The sequence below is a fragment of the Cibotium barometz genome, chromosome 3, assembly GCF_041138505.1.
Source record: "Cibotium barometz isolate CiBa-2024 chromosome 3, ASM4113850v1, whole genome shotgun sequence".
NCBI classification, from domain to species: Eukaryota; Viridiplantae; Streptophyta; class Polypodiopsida; order Cyatheales; family Cibotiaceae; genus Cibotium; species Cibotium barometz.
In genome coordinates, this window is record NC_141048.1 from 52,688,598 (window position 1) to 52,709,816 (window position 21,219).

Sequence of the window (21,219 nt, forward strand, 5' to 3'; positions counted from 1 at the left end):
ATATACATACATACATATATATATATATATATATATATATATATATATATATATGTATGTATACATACATATATGCATATATCCATATATGTATATATATGTATGTACATACATATATATACATATATATCCGTTACATACATACATACATATATATATATATACATACATATATATATATATATATATATGTATGTATCTATACATACATATATGCATATATCCATATATGTATATATATGTATGTACATACATACATACATGTATGTATGTATGTATGTACATACATATATATACATATATGGATATATGCATATATGTATGTATACATACATACATACATACATATATATATATATATATATATATATATATATATATATATATATGTATGTATGTATGTATGTATGTATGTAATATATGTATATACATATATTGTATATATATGTAATGTATGTATATACATATATATGCATATATGTATATGTATGTATGTATGTATATACACATATATGCATATATGTATATGTATGTATGTATGTATGTATATACACACACACACACACACACATATATATATATATGTGTGTGTGTGTGTGTGTGTGTATATATAGCAGATATATATATATATATATATGTGTGTGTGTGTGTGTGTGTGTGTGTGTGTGTATATATAGCAGATATATATATATATATATGTGTGTGTGTGTGTGTGTGTGTGTGTATAGCAGATATATATAATATATATATATATATATATATATGTATGTATGTATGTATGTATGTATATATATACGTATGCATATAGATATATATACATCACGTCAATGTTGGTGTGCCATTACTATCCACAACCACATGCATAAGGGGGGGGGGGGAGAGAGAGAGAGAGAGAGAGATAGAGATAGAGAGAGAGGTCTATATATATACATAATACATACATATATTATGCATTCATATATGTATATGCATATACGCATTTATAGATATACATAATCATATATGTAAATATATTAAGACATATTATAAATTGGTCTCTGACCTGTGCAGGAAGAGGAGCCTGGCTTCGTTTTGCGGCCTGCATCTGTATGAAATATTCCCGAAATTCAACTGGTGTATTCCTCACAAACTCAATCATGTCCGCCCTGTCCCGCTGCTTTGAAAATAAACATACTTGTATTACAAAAAGCCTCCATAAATCTGAAACTTCAAAGTATGAAGATATATAAGGAGAGAGCACCACCTCAAAATACAGCTGCTTCCAAGCACAACCTCTTGGTCGTGTGCCTTGCCCGCCAGTTGATGGCAAACCCCATCGCAAGCAGTACCTGTTTAGAAAAAAGGTTCTATCACACACAATAAACAAAAATAAAGCCAAATGTCAAGCACGTAGCTTATAAGCAATGACAAGAAAAAATGAATTTCTGAACATCCATTTGAAGTAAGAAACTATGTTGACCTCCCATCCTTTATATTAGGAGTGGATCCGACACATCAACTCAAGTCTAAACTTGATCTTCAAGCTTTGGCAGACTTGAGGTAGTGATTAACCTGTTCTTGGCAGAGCCTATATTCGAACCTGCCCCAATCAACGCCATGTGCACATGCAGGCATGTGCGCAGTCACGCAGCGCACACACGTTTGTGCCATTCCCCTCATAAAACAGTGAGAAGGCTGGTGGGCCAACAGTAATTGTGTCCGAAGGCTCAGAAATTCCTTGCTCTTAGCTTACATCATCCTTCTAGATGCCTGACACCATGCCTTCCAGACGCCTTTATATAAGGAGTGAATCCAAGACACCAACTCCAATCTAAACTTGATCTTCAAGCTTTGGCAGACTCAAGAAGGTGGTGAACCTGTTCTTAGCCAACCCCACATCCAGCTTACCCCAATGAATGCCATGTGCACTTGTATGCACGCACGCATGTGGTCTTGGAAAGGCATTTGCTCAATGTTCCACCCTTGTGTTGTCGCTGCGGGTGACAAATGTGCTCTATTTCGTAGGGCCTACAGTGATACATATCTAGATACATTAGAGATATGATACCCATAGGATTGATACAAATCCTGATTGCCCTCTTCTGTTGAGGCCTCCACTTCATCATCTTCTTCTTGATTATCTTCAACAATCAAAGCTTTGGTCTTTTGCTTTAAAAACAGTTCTCTTCCTTGTGATTCTTCTTACCACAGAATTCACATCCATTATTGGTTTTGCTGGTCAATCCCCTTGGAGAAATTCCTCGTATTGGTGTGGCGCTTCTGCTTCTGCTTCGTAAAGTAAGCCCCCCCTTCATTGAAGATGGAGCTGGAGCTTCTTTATTTGATCTCTCTTTCCTCCTCTAAGAGAGAAGCTTCAATATCCACTAGTTTTGATCTTGTTAGATTTGTAAGAGAAGCAACAATGTTACTAAAAGACTTTTGAGTAGACTGCAATTGTGATATCTTCGTCTATGGCAGCTTTGATACCTTCCAATTGTGTGTTAACATGCTTTTCATTGAATTCAAATGTAAGGGAAGAGAGTCCCCCCATTTCATTTTTAGCTCAAAAAAATTTATTAGCAAGCTAAACTTGGAGCACTTTCCTTGTGCATCAAACATGGTTTCAAGATGCATCCAAGCCTCATGTAATGTATCACACCATCAATATGATGGACGTATGAGTCACTTAATCCCAAGACTAAGAGCCTTCTCGTCTTTGACTAGCCAAGCAACTTCTCCTTCCCGAGTCGTTGACTTCTTCTCTTTTCCATTTGCCACATTCCATATCCCTTTTCTCATAAGGGTGAATTTAACCTTTGTCTGCCATGTATGGAATCCTTCTCCTTTAAATTTGTCAATTTTTGCTAGAGTAGCCATGATTAATGAAGAGGATAGTTCTTACTCTTGGCTAGAAGCTCAACAGCAGTGTCTAAATCCTTTACACAGTTTGAGATTACTTAGACACACTTTTTCCCTTTGATTGAAAACTTTGTGATGAGGTTAATGCATGCGAATTGCCTTTGTAGAAGGTGTGAAAATCAAGGTTTGAGATCACTTAACACAATTTCCCCCTTTGATTGAAAACTTTGTGAAAAGGTTAATGCGTGCAAATTGCCTTTGTAGAAGGTGCTCATAAGATAATTTACGAGGTCTTAGCCAGTGATAGCCAATGTCTATCCCATTCACATGAAAGAGCAAGAGCTGGTGAAGCAACTCTAAAAATTTTGATCTGCCCGCAAGGTGCAAAATTTTTGGATATGTGAAAGTTTCTCCTTAAAACATTATGACCTCCTCTAGATAAAAGACAATAGCAAGATCCCTCTACATTCTTCCTCCAGTTTGCCATCATTGCAAATGACCTCCCCGCATTGGATTAATGTCCCCCAACACCCGGTCAAGCAAACCCAAATGATGGAGACGCAAAAGCCTCCCAAGCCCAATGGGATGATGGATAGTCATGCAGTCACAATGTCATGACCCTATGAAAATGGGTGCAGCATAAGTGTGAGCATGGTGGTCGGTGAGCAAGATAAAAATTTTAAGATTCATATTTGGGTGGCCGGACAAAAAGGTAACATGTGTGGACAACCCCAAGCGTGAAGGGGGACCAAGGGATTAAAGTTTTTACGGTTCATAACCTTGGGTGGCCTCTAGGTAGGTTTTAAAATCAATAAGTGGCCCCTAGAAAGGTTTTAATAACTTTATGGGCCTTAGGATATTTATGGGAGGGGGCTACTCCACTTTTGGAGTACACACCTCCCTCTCTCTCTTTCTATCTCTACTTTTTTTGGAAAAAGTGGGGCTGGTGGGCAGCGCAAGTTAGAGGAGGAATTTTTTGAAAAAGAATCGCATACACAGCAGGCTGCAGGGTTGTGCCTCTCTTATGCTGGCTTTTGGAGGGACTGGTGTGGCTAAAGGTTATGCTCAGCAGCCAGGCATCGACTACGAGGATACCTTTGCACCGACGGCGCGGATGTCCACGATTCGGACCGTTCTTGCCCTTGCTTCTTCTCAGAGGTGGCCCGTGTATCAAATGGATGTATCAAATGGATGTAAAATCTGCGTTCCTTAATGGTGACCTGCAGGAGGAGGTGTACGTTGAGTAGCCTCCAAGCTTTATTGTTCCAGGATCTGAAGGGATGGTTTACAGGTTACATAAGGCCTTGTATGGTCTTAAACAGGCTCCCAGGGCGTGGAATCAGAAGATTGATTCCTTCTTTATTCGGACTGGATTTCAGAGATCGGTTGCAGATCCGAACCTGTATCCCTTTCGGGAACGTGGCATGGTCACGCTTATCATCCTTTATGTGGATGATCTCATTCTCACCAGCGGTCATGTGGAGCACATTAGAGTGACGAAGGCTGCCTTGTCAAAGGAGTTTGAGATGACCGACTTAGGCTTACTCCACTTCTTTTTGGGATTGGAGATCTGGCAAACCCAGAGGGGGTTTTTCGTCTCTCAGCAGCAGTATGTTCATGAGTTGCTTGAGGCCTTTGGGATGGAGAACTGCAAGCCTATTACCTCGCCGATGGACCCGCACACAAAGTTAACCGTTACTGATCCTTGTGAGCCAGTTGATGCCTTGCAGTACCGAAAGTTGATTGGTTCATTGATTTGGTTCCTGAACACCAGATTGGACTTGAGCTTCTCCGTGGGGCTGTTGAGCTCTTCTATGTAGATGCCATTGAAGTCTCATTGGGACGCAGGATTGCGGATCTTGCGGTATCTGCAAAGTACGAAGGATCTAGGACTCTTTTACACAGGAGGGAATGGAGTCAGGCTCCAAGGTTGAAGTGACTCAGATTGGGGAGGAGATCCAGATATGAGGAGATCTACTTCAGGATACAGTTTTACCCTCGGCTCAGGAGCAGTTTCTTGGAGCAACAAGAGGCAGCTAACTATTGCCCTTTCTTCGACAGAGGCAGAGTATCGGGCTGCTTGTGGTGCTGCTTGTGAGGTTGTATGGCTGCGGAGGCTGCTAGGCGAGATTGGGTTTCCACAAAGGGAGCCCACAGTCATCCAGTGCAATAACCAGAGTTGTATAGCTATTGCTCGGAACCCGGTTTTCCATGCCCGGACCAAGCATATAGAGATACAATATCACTTTGTACGTGAGAAGATCTTGGCTCGTGACATCTTGCTACTTTATTGTTCGACGGAGGACAATGCGGCGGACCTCTTCACGAAGTCTCCACAGCCAGGAGCTGAGAGGGGGTGTTTGAAGTCATCTCCTGTCTATATTTATACACCAGGGTCTCTGTTGTGAGTGTGCCCGCCCTGTATAAGGTGTTTTATCATTTTTCCTCACTCCTCGTATTTTTCCCATTTTTTCTAGTGGTGGGGAGGGATGCCAGAGGTTGGCAGGAGCACTCCAGGGCTGGCCGACTGTCCCAACAGCAGTCCTGTGGGCTGGCCGACTGCACACAGATGATGCGTAGGCTTCTGGACTGCTGGCCGACTGCATTCACACAGTCGTGGGCATCTTTTCTGCTGGCCGACTGCATTCACACAATCGTGGGCATCTTTTGTGCTGGACGACTGCTCTCCCAGGGGCATATAAATAGGCCCCTTGCCCCCACCACTTCCTCATTCAGTTTTCTCGGGATCTTGTGTATACAGAAGAGTTTACACACCTATCTCTCTGTGTTTCTTGTGCTGTTTATTTTCTGCAGTCTACTTGCTCTTGTCTACCCAAGTTTGGTTATCATTTTCGCTGCATATTCTGACAGCATAGTGGTATGTTTGGAAACATGGGAGGATCAGCAGGAATGCATGGTATGCTAGGTGTGGGAACTGGCAATGTTGACCCTATGATGGGCATGAATGCAGGGGGTAGCAATCTTGTGAGGCCACTTCCTTACGATAATCGAACGCCTATGGGTATGGCAAAGGATTATAAGGAAGGGGGAGCTGCAGTGAAACTTGACACATTCAGTGGGGCCAAAGACAAACTAAAGGCACTTACCTTTTTACAGCAGTTTGATGCTACTTTTTCTGGTGGAAATTACACGGAATCCTCGAAAGTGAGAAATGCCGCGACTTTTCTCAAGGGCAATGCATTGCAGTGGTAGTCCACTCTTCTTTTGCAGGGCATAGCACCATCTACTTGGGTACAATTTAAACAGGTTTTCTCTTCCGTGGCTCACATCTACATTTGAGGTGGATGTAATGACAGCATGGCACAAGTTGGATGCATCGAAGTGTGAGAATCTTGAGGATGATAATAAGAAGTTTTGGGAAGCTTTGCTCCCAATTACTTCCCAGTGCCATTGTCTGAGCAGGTTGAGAAGTATTGTTGTGGGTTGCCCAAGAAAGTGCATGACTATTGCATAAAGACTCGAGTAACAAATATGTCGCACATGATAGAGAATGCCATGACGGCAAATGCGTTACTCACAGGAGTCTCATCTGGATTTAAGGGCAGCAAAAGCACAAGTAAGAAAACTGAAAAGTCAGGGCATGCTTCGCGTGATGCAACAGTGCTAGTATAGCAGAGAAGCGGTATAAGAAGTTACCAATGCCCAAGAGAACTTCTGAGGAGAGACAGGCTTTGATGGATGCTAAGAAGTGCTTTTTCTGTACTAAGGAGGGACATATGTCTTTCGATTGTCCCAAACATAAGTCCCAAAAGGACTCTGACACTAAAGGGGAGCCCAAGTCTAAGAAAGCAAAGCCTTCTATGCAGGGTTAGTTCCTGATCTTGTTGGGGAACAGCCAGGTGGTGAGGAGATTGAGTTGTGCAAGGCATGGGACAAAGTTAGAGATCAAAATGCCTTGATTTTCTTTGACACATGTGCTAGAGCCAACTTTATCTCACCAGATTTGGCTGGCAGATTGGGGATCCGCGCAGAGGAGATGGGGCCTTTGTATGAGGCTAATATGGCTTGTCCTGGGTATGCAGAACCCGTTACCCCTATTATTGGGAAGCTCAGGCTTCATGTGCAGGGTTATGTGGACAGTGAGGAGTTCTATATCATGCCACTTGATGGGTGTGATGTTTTGTTGGGTATGCCATAGTACATGCGGTGGTGGATCCGTATAACAGGAAGATTACTTACTTCGACTGATAGAGGAAAAGAGCATATTTTGGATATAAAGCTTAAAGGGAAATCTGTTCCTATTGTATCGGCTTCGGCCATTTCATGAGTAATGAAAAAGCATCTTTCCGCGTACTTGGTTTTTGTAAAGGATGCAAAAGATGATGAGTCTAAATCTAGTTTGTCTATGTTAGATAAGGACAGGACTGATTTCCTAAAGGGAGAGAGTTAGGGTTTCATGTGGGAGACATACACAGAGAGAAGAAGGGAGAGAGAGAGAGAGAGAGTTGGGGGGATAAGTCAACTCATCAAGTGTGAGTGTGTGACTCTCCTATCACACATGTATATTTGCACTAGTACACATAGTGCACTTAGTACATTAAAAGTACTAAGTGTACTATGTACTATAACTTATGGGCTTGTACACACTATAAGGGTGGACATAATGCCTTTACCCCAACATTTCCTACGTGAGTGCCAGGATTGTTTTTTCGAGTCATTGCCAGGAGAACTTTCTCCGGAAAGGCCAAAAGATCACGTTATTGATCTTATTCCGGGGAGTACCCCACCAAATAGACCGTCGTACCATGTTAGTGCAACCCAACAAAAGGAAATTATGAGCTAGGTACAGGAGTTGTTGAAAAAGAGGATGATTCAGCCTAGCTCATCACCCTTTTGCTCACCTGTGCTCTTAGTGCAAAAGAAAGATGGTTCTTGGTGCATGTGTATTGACTACAGGGCGCTAAACAAGAACACCATCAAGAATCGATTCCCTATTCCGAGAATCGATAACATATTGGACCGCTTACAGGACTCCACAGCCTTTAGTCGGATAGACTTGAAAAGCGGGTATCATCAGATACGCATTAGGCCCGAGGATGTGCATAAGACAACATTTCACACCACTTTTGGGCTATATGAGTTCTTGGTCATGCCCTTTGGCTTGACAAATGCTCCTGCCACCTTTAACAGGATGGATGGACAAGATTTTCCAGCCTCATAGAGCGTTTGTGGACACATTCTTTCATGATATGATTGTGCATTCACGCTCAGAGGAGGATTTGGCCATTGTGTTTGAAGGACTCCACAGTCTTTAGTCGGATAGACTTGAAAAGCGGGTATCATCAAATACGCATTAGGCCCGAGGATGTGCATAAGACAACATTTCAGACCACTTTTGGGCTATATGAGTTCTTGGTCATGCCCTTTGGCTTGACAAATGCTCCTGCCACCTTTAACAGGATGATGGACAAGATTTTCCAGCCTCATAGAGCGTTTGTGGACACATTCTTTCATGATATGATTGTGCATTCACGCTCAGAGGAGGATTTGGCCATTGTGTTTGAAGAACTCTAGAAGCATAGACTGGTCATTAATGGCAAGAAGAGTGAGTTCTTCTTGGAAGAGATACACTTCTTGGGGCATATCGAGTCTAAAGATGAAGTCCGTATGGATCCTTCGAAAGTGGAAGCAATTCTCAATTGGCCAGATTTGAGGACCGTGCATGATGTACGCAGCTTTTTGGGCTTGTGTTCCTATTACAGGCGGTACATACGATATTTTGCTAAGATTGCTTTGCCCCTTCATGCTTTAACAAAGAAGGGAACTCCGTTTCGATGGGCTGATCGGGAAATTGCAGCCTTTAAAACACTTAAAGCAAAGCTTACTTCAGATCTCGTATTGGTATTACCGGATCTCCGAAAGGCTTTTATTGTCCAGTGTGATGCATGTGGGAACCGCATTGGGGCAGTTCTCATACAGGAAGGACATGTGATAGCATATGAGAGTCGTATATTATAGAATGCCGAGAAGCATTTACAAGTTTATGAGAAAGAGATGTTGGCTGTAATTCATGCTCTTTCTACATGGAAACACTATTTGCCCGGGGCTGATTTCACTGTGCGGACAGATCATCAGACCTTGCGTTATTTCCTCATGCAAACTAAACTTTCTGAGAAGCACATGAGATGGGCCAACTTTTTGTCTATGTTCCACTTTCAGATTGTCCATGTGGAAGGCAAAAAGAATGTTGTGGCAGATGCTTTGTCATGCAAGAAACATGTCTCAATAGTTTCACTTGCTTATCATCATGAGCTTGATGAGATGAAAGAGCAGTATGCCCAGGATGAGGATTTTGGAAGGGTCTATGATCAGATGTCTGAGGGTCAACGGCATGATCATTATACTCTCAAAGATGGCTTTTTGTTGATGCATGGTAGACTGTGTTACCAAGCAGTTATGACTCAAGGTTATGATTGAAAGTCATGCTCCGCCGTATGCAGGTCATAGAGGTATTGACGCCACGGTAAAGGCAGTTGAGGCTTTCTTTTATTGGCCGACCTTGAGAAGAGATGTTGATGCTTTTGTTAGGCAATGCATCGTATGTCAGAAGGTGAAGTATGACCGTCAGAAGACACCAGGGTTACTTCAGCCTTTACCTATTCCAGATAGACCATGGGAGAGCATTGCCATGGATTTCATATTTGATCTTCCGAGGACACAAACGGGGAATGATGGCATTTGGACTATCATATGCAGGTTCAGTAAAAGCAGGCTCATTTCATTCCCATGCGTAAGAAGATCAAAGTTGATCACATGGTGAAGTTGTTCATGGCGAACATCTTCAAGTATCATGGCATGCGGTTACAACCCTGTGTTTTTCCCTCTGGGCACACGCACAGGCACGGGCACGAGCACGGGATGGACAGTGTGAACAAGCATCAGTTGGATATGAAAAGGAAAACCCATATGTGTGTGGCCAGCCCAAGTGTGAAAGGGGACAAAAGGGACTTTAAAGTTTATAAGGTTTTTAAACCTTTGATGATTTAAAAGTATTATTATTATTGAAGGCATGCATTTTTGCTAATCGCTTTTGGCGTTTTTGAGAAAGCGCATCGCCTCTTTATAAATCGAAGGGTGGCGCATGGAATATACATGGCGCATCCCCTTGAGAGGTCGCCGTGTGGAGTTGGCACTGCTGCGAGTACACCTGGTACAGGTGCTGCCGTGCTTGGGCTCCAGACGGGTGCTGCTGCGCATGGACTACAGACGGCAGGTGTTGCTGTTGCGCACAGGTTCCAGGCGGGTGCAACTGCGCATGGACTCCAGCATGGCTGTTGCGCACAAGGGCTACAGTGCCAGGCGGGCTGCATCGGGCTGTGTATGGCTGAGGGTGCCAGGTGGGGTGCTGTGCGCATGGGCTACAAGCTGTTGCGCACAAGGGCTTCAGGCGGCTGAAGCGCACATGGCTACAGGGTGCCGCTGCGCGTATGGGCTACAGGCAAGCGGACTGCAGCCAGTCAGGGCAGCTAGGAGGGGATCAAGTGGAGGATCTCTACGCCAGGTGGTTGCACGTATGGACACGTATGGGCTTCAGCCAGCAACGGGCGCAAGGCGGGAGACTCTCTACAGCCTGTCGAGCAGCCAGAAGGATTGCAGGCGGCCACAGAGGCACAAGGGTTGATCAACACGTTCAACTCTATCTCTCTCTTGGAAGGAGGTGAGTTGAAGGAGGCACCGAGGGGCTAACAGCCAAGGGGTTTCTCTCTCTCTCTTCGCAAGCAGGCCTTGTTTACGAGATTGGGATACAGAGGATCAAGTTAAGATGCACACGATGAGGTTCTTGGAAGAGATGTGTGTTGCTCTTTGTCTTGGACCTATGTGTATTCAAGGATTGCTTGACACGTTCTCTATCTTTCTCTCTCTAAGTTTTGGCAACCGTGATTTGATGGTATATCTGTCATGGAAACAGGACATTGGTTTTTCGAGAAGAAATGGGACTTTGGTATTGAGGAAACAGGCCTATGGTTTATGGATACAGGTCTATGGTTTATCAGATACAAGTCTTTGGTTTCAGATGGAAAACATGTCTCTGGATTCATGTGAACAGGTTCTAGTTTTCTCAAGATTACATGCAAACTGTGACTATAGGAAGGAGATGTGGTTTAGTACAGCCCTACTGCTGTTTGGGAAAGGGTTGTGGGATCCATGATAGAGATGGAGAAGACCTTTTCAAGAAGGGAGGTGTCGTATAGGTGTGCCTTCTCTATGGAATGCTTTGCTGAATTAGCGGGAGTTCTTATTTGGAAGTCTTGGGTGAAAACTATAAAGGATCCTATTGATGGAGGATTTGACAAGTTGTACTTTGTACTCAAATTTTGTTCAAGTAAAGAAATACCGCAAGGGTCGCCACTGCGTTTTGCGGCCAATCGGTGTCCGTGTACTATTTGCAGGAGCAATCTAGCTTTGTTTTCTTTTTCCAGGTTCCCATGGGTGATGAAGTGTTTTGTGTGCGAGTGTTTGTTTCACCGCCCGTCAGATTTCTAAAGGCCGGTTTCACATGCCTTAGTCTATTGTTAGTGACCGTGATCCATGGATGACGAGTTTATTTTGGAGAGGGTTGTTTGACAACATGGGTACAACTCTCAAGTTTTCATCAACATTTCATCCATAGATAGATGGGCAATCGGAAGAGGCTAATTCCACAGTGTTAGATCTTCTTAAGTGTTGTGTCAGAGCACAAGCAACAATGGGAAAAGTATCTTCCTTTGGTGGAGTTCGCTTATAACCATACCTCAACGGGCAAGGCACCTTTTGAGATTGTGGAAGGAGAGAAGAAGGTACCACCCATTTTGCACACAAAGGATAAGATATTTGAGGCTGACCAGTATGTGGAGAACATGGATGAGCTTATCGGAGAGTTAAGTTGGCACTCCAGAAAACTCAGCAAAAGCAAAAGAAGGCAACAGACCGTCACAGACGTGCATTAGAGTTTGCATTGGGTGATTGGGTTCTTTTGCGAATTGAGAAGCTAGGCTCAAAAAGATGAAGGGTAAAGAGCGCTTATTCCCTAAGTTGAGCATGCGCTATTATGGACCTTTTCAAGTATTGGAAAAGATTGGTGAGGTGGCCTATCGTTTGAAGCTACCAGATCACTAGAGGATTCACAATGTATTTCATGTGAGTCTACTTAGACCTTTCCATGGGGATGTGCCTGAGGATGTATCAAATGAGGCTCGACCGGAAGTTGAGGAACTTGTGAGGTTCTTATTCCAGAGCAGATACTGGCACATAAGGAAAGAAAGGTACGAGGTAAAGTTTCCCATCGCTATCTTGTGAAGTTTAAGAACTATTCACCGATGGATGCGAAGTGGATGGAGGAGGGTGACTTAGTAGATTCACCTCAAGTATTGCAGCTTTATCTCGATGCTTTTGAGTTGGAACCGACTCTTGCTACGGCTCATTCAAGTTCAGCAAAGCATGGGTCTGGAGCATTGCCTGATGCTCAAGAGGGGGGTAGCACCTCCGCTCCCTTGATACAGGCAGGCTCAAATGACATCTAGAGGTCGCTTGGTGCAGCTTTTGTCTCACCCGAAGGTACTGACAACTGACATTACATTTGCTTATGCGACTTCTATGATATATGTGTACTAGTCACATTGGATGTTGTGGTTGTGTATGGTTCACAGTGGTATACAACTTGGACTATTACTACACCATTGGTTTGCAGTGAATGTTGTTACATATTCATGGCTTAGAGAGATTGAGATGATGATCTTGCCATATTGTACGTTTCACTTTTAGTTGAATCACATGGCTGATATCTTACTGTATTGGGCACCCTTGGTTATCAGTGTGGTTCCGCTTTGGATGTCTTGCTGTATCACCAGATTGCAATCGAGGACGCTTGCCATTTTTCAAGAGGGGGGTATGTCATGACCCTGTGAAAATGGGTGCAGCATAAGTGTGAGCATGGTGGTCAGTGAGCAAGATAAAAATTTTAAGATTCATATTTGGATGGCCGGACAAAAAGGTAACATGTGTGGACAACCCCAAGTGTGAAGGGGGACCAAGGGATTAAAGTTTTTAAGGTTCATAACCTTGGGTGGCCCCTAGGTAGGTTTTAAAATCCATAAGTGGCCCCTAGAAAGGTTTTAATAACTTTATGGGCCTTAGGATATTTATGGGAGGGGGCTACTCCATTTTTGGAGTACACGCCTCCCTCTCTCTTTCTATCTCTACTTTTTTTGGAAAAAGTGGGGCTGGCGGGCAGCGCAAGTTAGAGGATGAATTTTCTGAAAAAGAATCGCATACACAGCAGGCTGCAGGGTTGTGCCTCTCTTATGCTGGCTTTTGGAGGGACTGTAGGCGGGCAGCACAGATTTCAGGGCTAGGAGAACAGTTACAGGCGTCTGCGCACTAAACTACACTCCTGTTTTTGGAAGAAGGCTGTGGGCGAGCTGCGTATCTCTGGCTGGTTACTGTACAGAGGGTTCAGGCGCAGACTGGGCTGGTTTCATGAGGGAGACTATACAGATTGGTTGCTGGCTGTGCTACAGAACCGAGATGCAGGTCTCTTTTCTTTCTCTCTCTTTAGCTCTTGAAGAGCTGGTTGGCTGCTGGCTGCAGAGCAAACAGGCACCTACAGAACAGAGATGCAGGTCTCTTATCTTTCTCTCTCTCTCTTTAGCTCTTGAAGAGCTGGTTGGCTGCTGGCTGCAGAGCAAACAGGCACCTACAGGTTCTCCTTTTTCTCCCTCCAATGCTTTTGGGTAAGAACTGTTTGTTAGCTGAGAAGTGTGGACTATAAGAGGAGAACACAAGGCTGGACAGCAGGTTCTCTCACTGATTTTTCTCTCTCTCGGCTGCAAGACAAGAGGAGTCTTTCTTTTCACTGGCTCAAGACTGTTCTAGAGTGGTTCCCTCTGGCCCTTTGTGAGAGGAAGGGTTTGGCAGTTCAAAGGGTGGAAATAGGACAAGATTGTGGGCTGATTTGGATGAGTTTGGGGACTGTTTTCATGGCTGAGTTTATGGCTATGTGCATGGTTCAGTCAAATGCATATTCTAGGCCTCACAGATGTACAGACTTAGCAGATTAGAGGAGAAAACAGTGTGGTGTTCTTGAGACACAAAGCTGTGAAACCTCTATGCTAAGAGGTCCTGAGGATTGGCAGATTGGACTTGCAGACATACGAGCCATGGTGGATAGCCATGTTGTAATCATCTGAATCTTTTCCATTGAAATTGAATAAAGAAATACCGAAAGGCGCGCCAAGCTTTGAGGCCAACAGGTGTCGTTCTCTTTCTTGTTTTGGAGCACTCTAGCTCTTGTTTATTTGTTTATTAGCTGGACTACAGTTGGATTGGGTGACTGCTAGTCTACCGCACTGTGGACTCTCGAGATGGCATATGCATGCCCTGATTGGGTTGCATATGGACATGGGCTTCGCCTGCAGTCACCTAAAGGGCAAGGTCCAAGTGTAAGTGTGGACAGATGACTGAAGCACATGACGACCTAAAGGGCAAGGGTTGGGTTCACTGACGAGAGATGACTATGCAGCCATGGTCAAGTGCAGAAAGGAGCCAGTTGCCAAAGAGGTCCAGTTGGCAGTTGGAAGCCAACCAACCAGCCAACCCTCCAACCACAGTTGCCACAGTTGGTCCAGTTGACAGTTTGCAGTCGGGAGCCAACCGACCAGCCAACCCTCCAACACACACATCACATGCCTATATAATGGTGGGGTTGGGTCATTCACAAATAGATGAGCAAAAGAGGAGCAAGACTGTGCAGTGCCAGTTCCCCAGGTAGCATGCAGAGCTTCCAAATCTTCATCATCCAAATTCCATCAGCATAAATCCCTCGGGCCTCGCTCAAGTGGAGGAAGGACAATCATCAATTTAGGTTATGAACTTGTTGCACATCTTGCACAACATACAGTACAGATCTAAGTTATGATTTGTGTTCATCTTTGTATAAAATCATGTTTTGGCAATACACAATAGATTAGGTCATCTTAGGAGGATTCTCATCAATGGCCGATACTTAATCTGGGGGTGTTGGACAAGTGGTAGGTACTTCATCAGGAGATGCTTGATCAGATGTTTTGTCTAGAGTTGCATTTACAGGTCCTTGTGATCACAAGGTAAGCATGGAATCTTAGCTTCAAAACAGGACATAAAGTGGTCTCACATTGCTCACGGCATCCAGTAACTTGGGTGAGACCCATTCGGAGTTATGCGGATGCAGACAGCTACAGTTTTAATGGGGGGAGAATGTGACACATTAGCAGGCAGCCAAGCCAAACACCAGGGGCCTGCACCATGGGCATTTTGAACCCCCATTGAGTAGGCCAGACAGCACAAACAAGTCCACCAGGTTTGGGTGCCCACACGTATGCAAGGCGGGAAATAATTATAAGTTCATTTGGAGGTTTTTGCCAGCCGACCACCCCACAACCAGGGAACTAGGCCTATAAATAGATATGCCCCCTTCCTCAATATTCATCAAACATATCTTCAGTCTTCAGTAGCATTGGAGCAGCCAAAGACGAGCCCATGTGCACGCTAAAGGAAAGAATCGGCAGGAGTCTGCCGCACATCGCATTTGTCATTGACTTGGGCACTTCTACAGTATCATTGATCATTTTGTATTTCCCAGTAAGCATTGTACATATTTTCTTGTATAATTTAGCTTTAGTTTTTAGGACTTACACCAAAACTAGCATAAATACTTGTGTGGTTGTGTGTATTCAAGTGTTCCATTGTTCTTTACTTTCTATTCACACTCTCGCAGCACAAGGAGTCTACACGAACAGCCCCTGACAAATGTTATCATCTGGAAAAAAAAAATCGTCGGCTGCTTGCACAAGCAGCCCCCTCTTTCTCAAGCATCTACACAGATTCATACAAGCCTGAGAGCCCTGATTGTTTTTCTAATGTGGTGAAGTAAATGTGAGGGTGAAGTAGTAATTCAACTGGGAAAATCTAACATCTATCCTGTCCTCCATCACCAGCCTAAACAACAAAAATTTAAACTTGCCCATGAGCTGGCATCCACACAACATTTCTTTGTGTCCAATTGGATCCTGTAAAAAGGAATCGTACATCATCAATACACGTCAGGTGCTTGCCAGGCACATAGTTGTGATTTTGCCCTTACTTGGTTTTAAACGGGGTAGCTTACACCCAAAAATGAGTATTAAACTTGGAACAACTACTCTTGGTTTATTTGAAGCTCAAAATCCTACTTCATTAAAACAAAAAGCATGTACTCACAGTCTTCGCCAAAGAGATTCATCAGATGCAACTTTTCTAAGAAACTGGCAAACTACTGCACACGTGACAAGATCCTGGAAAAAAAGATTACATTTCATAAAACCGTTCATGACACTCGCCACATACTCTTCAGTTTCACCTATTTTCCTAATTCAAGCTTCATTAAGAGCTATTATTGTAACATGCCATTCACAAAGGCACATGGTTTCGAATCCCACACCCAATATCTACACACGTTTGTGTGCGTGTGCACACACATATATAAATATAGATATATACATGTGCATTCACATACACAAATATAAATATAGATATAATGTATGTGTTTTTGTGTGTGCATATTAAGGGGGGGGTCTGCGCACGCGCGCGCGCTATGTAGTACATGTATTTATTTATTTATTTGTGTGTATGTGTGTATGTGTTTGTGTTTGTGTGTGTGTGTGTGTGTGTGTAGACATAAATACATACATACGTACATATATATAAGTATGTATGCATGCATTTATGTATGTATGTATGTTTGTATGTTTGTATGTGTGTGTATGTATGTATAATACATATTATATTAGATTACATTATACACACATACATACATACACATATGCATGCATACACACGTGTATATATATATATATATATATATATATATATATATATATATGTATGTATGTATGTATGTATGTATGTATGTATGTACATTCATCCATATATATGTATGTATGTATGTCACATGTGTGTGTGTGTGTGTGTGTGTGTGTGTGTACATATGTAAATACATACATACATATATATATATATATATAGGGAGAGAGAGAGAGAGAGAGAGATGTGTATATAAATATGTGTATGTATGTATGTACACACACACACACACATATATATATATACATATACATATGTGTATATAAATGTGTACACACACACACACATATATTTATGTATGCATGTATGTATGTATGTACACACACACACACATATATATATATACATATACATATGTGTATACACATATACATATATATATTGTGAGTATATATACACAAACACATATTTTGTATGTATGTATGTGTGTGTATATATATACACACACACATATATACATTCATACATACATATGTGTGTGTGTGTGTGTACCTATATATTAATATGTGTATATATACATCTATATACGTATGTGTGTGTGTGTGTGTGTGTGTGTGTGTGTACATATATACATATATTTATGTGTCTAGTATATATATATCTATATATATACACACATATACATGTATGTATATATGCACATATATAAACACACACACATTTATAAGAGAGAGAGAGAGAGAGAGAGAGAGTGTGTGTGTGTATTTTGTGTGTATGTATGTATGTATATCAAAAAAAAGTGAACTTCAAGATGTAACCTCTGATGATAAAAACTTTAAGATATTTTGGAAGAGCTCCATAGGTATTTTGCTGAAGTTTCCGCTCTCAATAGATGGAATGGTTGCTTCACTTTGCCTTATTTCAGAAGCTTTCTCTATGTGAGGCCTTTTTGATGTCCTCTCGGATGTCTCATCCTGTGGACAGACGAGACAAAAACAGCTTTCAGCCAAAAAGGGACATTGATACCATCTAGCAACCACATCTACCATCCACTTGTGGATCCCCCCTTGTCAGGCAGAACGTGCCTACATCAATTTCAAAAATCTTGCCTCGGGTTAGGCACCAGAACCTTACCACATTGGCATTGGAAACTATTTGACATTTAACACCTTCATCATCTACCTCAACGCAAAGATGTCAAAAGAAACAGAAACCCAAAAGCATCTTGGAAAAAGTAAAAAGTAAATACAAAAACAAGCTCAACACTTTGTTGTTTGTGACACACCAAAAGGCTATTTGTGTTCCACAGAGATGGACACACAGGCATGACCAAGATCAACGCAATGTGCAAAGTTGCTGCAGGAGAAAGAGTTGGTCATATGTGCAGCACGATGGCATCAAGGTTGCACTCAATGGCAGCCCTCATTATGTAGGACATTCTATTCCCTTGGCCAAGCTCTATCTATATGAGGTGGCAGAGGGACAAGATTTGGTGCAAATTTACCAATCGACTTCAGCAAGCTATCCAGGTGGGGTGCCCAAGGGTGCTACACCAAGTGTAAACAGAGGCAAGTCACACCATAAGAGTAAAGAACTCAGGGAGCAAAATGATAACATTTTTTAAGCAAAAAGCATGTTGTGAGCATCCTAACCAACCTATATGCTGGCTAGCTGTGACATGCATGCAGAAGCTGAATCGGATTAACCTAAGCAAATGCACAGATTAATGTAATCAAATCTGAGAATACACAATACACATGGAGAGAGAAAGAGACCTGAACTCGGTAGATCTGAATCGTGCTTCCTATGCAAACCTATCTACATGCATACAAAAGGTCACTTCTAATTAATTGGCTGTCCCAATGAGAAATTCTCAGAGGACCAGCTTCTGGAGGTACTTGATGCATCGTTTACTGCCAAGAATTCGGTTATTGCAAACTCGGGATACATCTGCTGCTCGTCCTCAATCCTCCAATGAATGACCCTTGCCCTTCCTTTATACAGAGGTTTGATGGTCGGTCAGATTCAGGTCGGCCATTTATTTTCAGGTCATAAAACATCATTAAAAATTGCCATAAAACGTGTTCATATTGTGCCCAACTTGTGTCCCAACCATTGGTCTAACTCCTAGGCACTAGATTGTCGAAATTGCCCAAATCGGACCACATTCTGTCCCTAATCTTGCCTTAGAGGCGGCTGCAAGTAAGATCCATATCCATGTGCATCCAGATTAAGGCATGCACGTGACACTAGCTTGCGAAAAGTAGGCTCATTTATGCATGATGGAGCTAATACTTAGATTACTTGTATGTGATATTCGTTCGTACATAACATGTGCCACAAATGGATTAGGCTACAAGTCCACTATATTTATATCCGCCATCAACTGCAGCCAATGACTAATTGGTGTCAACAAAAACTCTTTAACCAGCCCAAATACCTTCATTTGCCATTGTAGTTTCATCATGATTCGCATAATCTACAACATGCTCATGTACACATGTACATGTGCGTACATACTTATTTACACACTATAATAAGGTAATCTTAATCACAAACAACCGGGCAGACCTGAAACCGTCAACCAGGATACACTTTCTTTTGTTAGACAATATGAAATGTTTTACTGACCAACTATACTTTTGCTTATACTTGCATGATGCATCATTGAACAGAGTAAAAATAATTCATATTTTGCACCTCGTCTTGAAAATGTGACTGGGCACGTCACACAAGATCATCCCAGTCTGCTCTGCCACACCAGATCACACAATCCCAATAACACAGAAACCATTTCAGCTCATCTCAAAACAATGCTCCCAATAAAGAAGGGAAAACAAGATACACAACGAAAAGTTTAAACTCACTTGTTTGTTTTAAATTTTAAATAGGCATATATTACATCCGCAACCTGCAAATCAAATCATCGCATGATGATGAAACCCTTACGCATGAAATAATAAGAGAACTATTTCTAAAGGCTCATGCATTTCCACAATGGGTCACTACCCGCATTATTGAATTACAACCCTCTTACCCATCCCATTGATATGCATCCTTCTGGAATACATACATAGTCAATGGGTCAGGAATTTAGTTTATGAACCTCTGCCGGCATGGGCAAATGCTCATTTTAGATCTCTGAGGATCTGTATGATACCACAAGAGGGCTGGACATAAGGAACCCAAGAAGGGTGGACACCACTGCTGCTGTGTATCCCAGCGACTGTGTATATGTATGTATGTGTGTGTATGCATGGTCACTTGCGCATGTGTGTGTGTGTTCGTACTTTTGTGAGAAAACCAAACGATGGAACAAAGATTATCATATAATAATCCATAAACATCCAGCAGCTTTACGGGTTCTGGCAATAACATGGAAGGCAAAATTGAATGAGCCACATTACCCGAGCTTGAATGTAGCCATGCATAGCTTGAGTAAAAGCAAAGCACTAACTAATAATTAATTATTAATTTTCTTGAAAAATCATCCATGAGAAATTTATGCAGAGGTGAACAAAAAAATGCATTTCCCATAAACCTAATGATAAAAACATGCAAAAATAGGCACTTACAATTTGGAGGTGAAATCGCACCATAGAATCACATTTTAAAACGAAAAATAATAATAAAACTCGTGAAAATTAGGAAATAATTACCATTTGAATTTACGACATTTTCACAAGATGAAATATATCAACTTCTTTAGAACCAACTCAGAGAAAAAAATTAACCAAATGTTTTTTTTTTTTTTTGGGGGGGCACTGACCTCATTGTCCGAGAAAGCTGAGCTTGAACCAGACTCGGAGCTCAAAACCTCTGCCTCTAGATATTCCGCCAAGAAATCGTCATCGTCTTCCGTCAGAACGGCCGGAGAGAAGGATAACTGCGGGGGCAGATCTTCAGCCATGGCCCCAGAAAAAGACCCAATTCGGATAGCAAACGGCACAGAGAGGTAGAATCGACGTCAGATATGCGACACAAGTTGTTCTATCCGGAAGCCCCACATCAACAGATGAAAATTAGGGTTTCACTACGCTACACGACATTAGGGTTTCTGCAGGTAGCCATCACCGCCATATCTGTATCGAGCAGAGGATACGAGTTGCAGGGTTCGTTTACACGATACATGACGTTGGTTACACACTAGGCGGCCAGCCCAAAAGACAATCACCCCGCCCAACTTCCTAAAATCTTTTTGTGTTAAGTTAGTTTGTTTCGTTTGATTATGTGCTTTGATTAAGTTAGTTTGATAAAATCAAGTTAGTTTGTTTCAATTAGGTTAGTTTGATTATGTGCTTTGATTAAGTTAGTTTGATAAAATCAAGTTAGTTTGTTTCAATTAGGCTAGTTTGATTATGTGCTTTGATTAAGTTAGTTTGATAAAATTAAGTTAGTTTGTTTCAATTAGGTTAGTTTGATTATGTGCTTTGAATAGGTTAGGTTGCTTATTTAGTTTTGCTCGATAATGTCCTCTAATCAGGCTGATTATGTATTTATGGCACCATAGAGGCATTTTTGAGAATAGCTCCACCACAATATATATCACTCTCTTATCTATTATAT

General features: G+C 42.1%; 1 protein-coding gene across 4 annotated transcripts in view; it reads right to left on the reverse strand.

The window, feature by feature from the left end:
* Positions 1–20,872, reverse strand: part of LOC147640246 (F-box family protein) — a 59,393-nt gene extending 38,521 nt beyond the window's left edge. For 2 of the 4 annotated variants that reach the window (XR_015262649.1, XM_086778458.1), the window contains exons 1-5: positions 20,423–20,872; positions 17,472–17,627; positions 16,072–16,145; positions 1,244–1,328; positions 1,043–1,156 (exon numbers count right to left, since the gene is read on the reverse strand). Coding sequence is in view for 3 of the 4 variants with exons in the window: in XM_086778458.1 (XP_086634584.1) it covers positions 1,043–1,156; positions 1,244–1,328; positions 16,072–16,145; positions 17,472–17,627; positions 20,423–20,563 (570 nt within the window). In the remaining variant the exon portion in view is untranslated. The remainder of the gene's footprint in view (positions 1–1,042; positions 1,157–1,243; positions 1,329–16,071; positions 16,146–17,471; positions 17,628–20,422) is intronic. The other 2 variants (XM_086778468.1, XM_086778482.1) reach the window with 2 other exon arrangements.
* Positions 20,873–21,219: the final 347 nt, after the last annotated feature.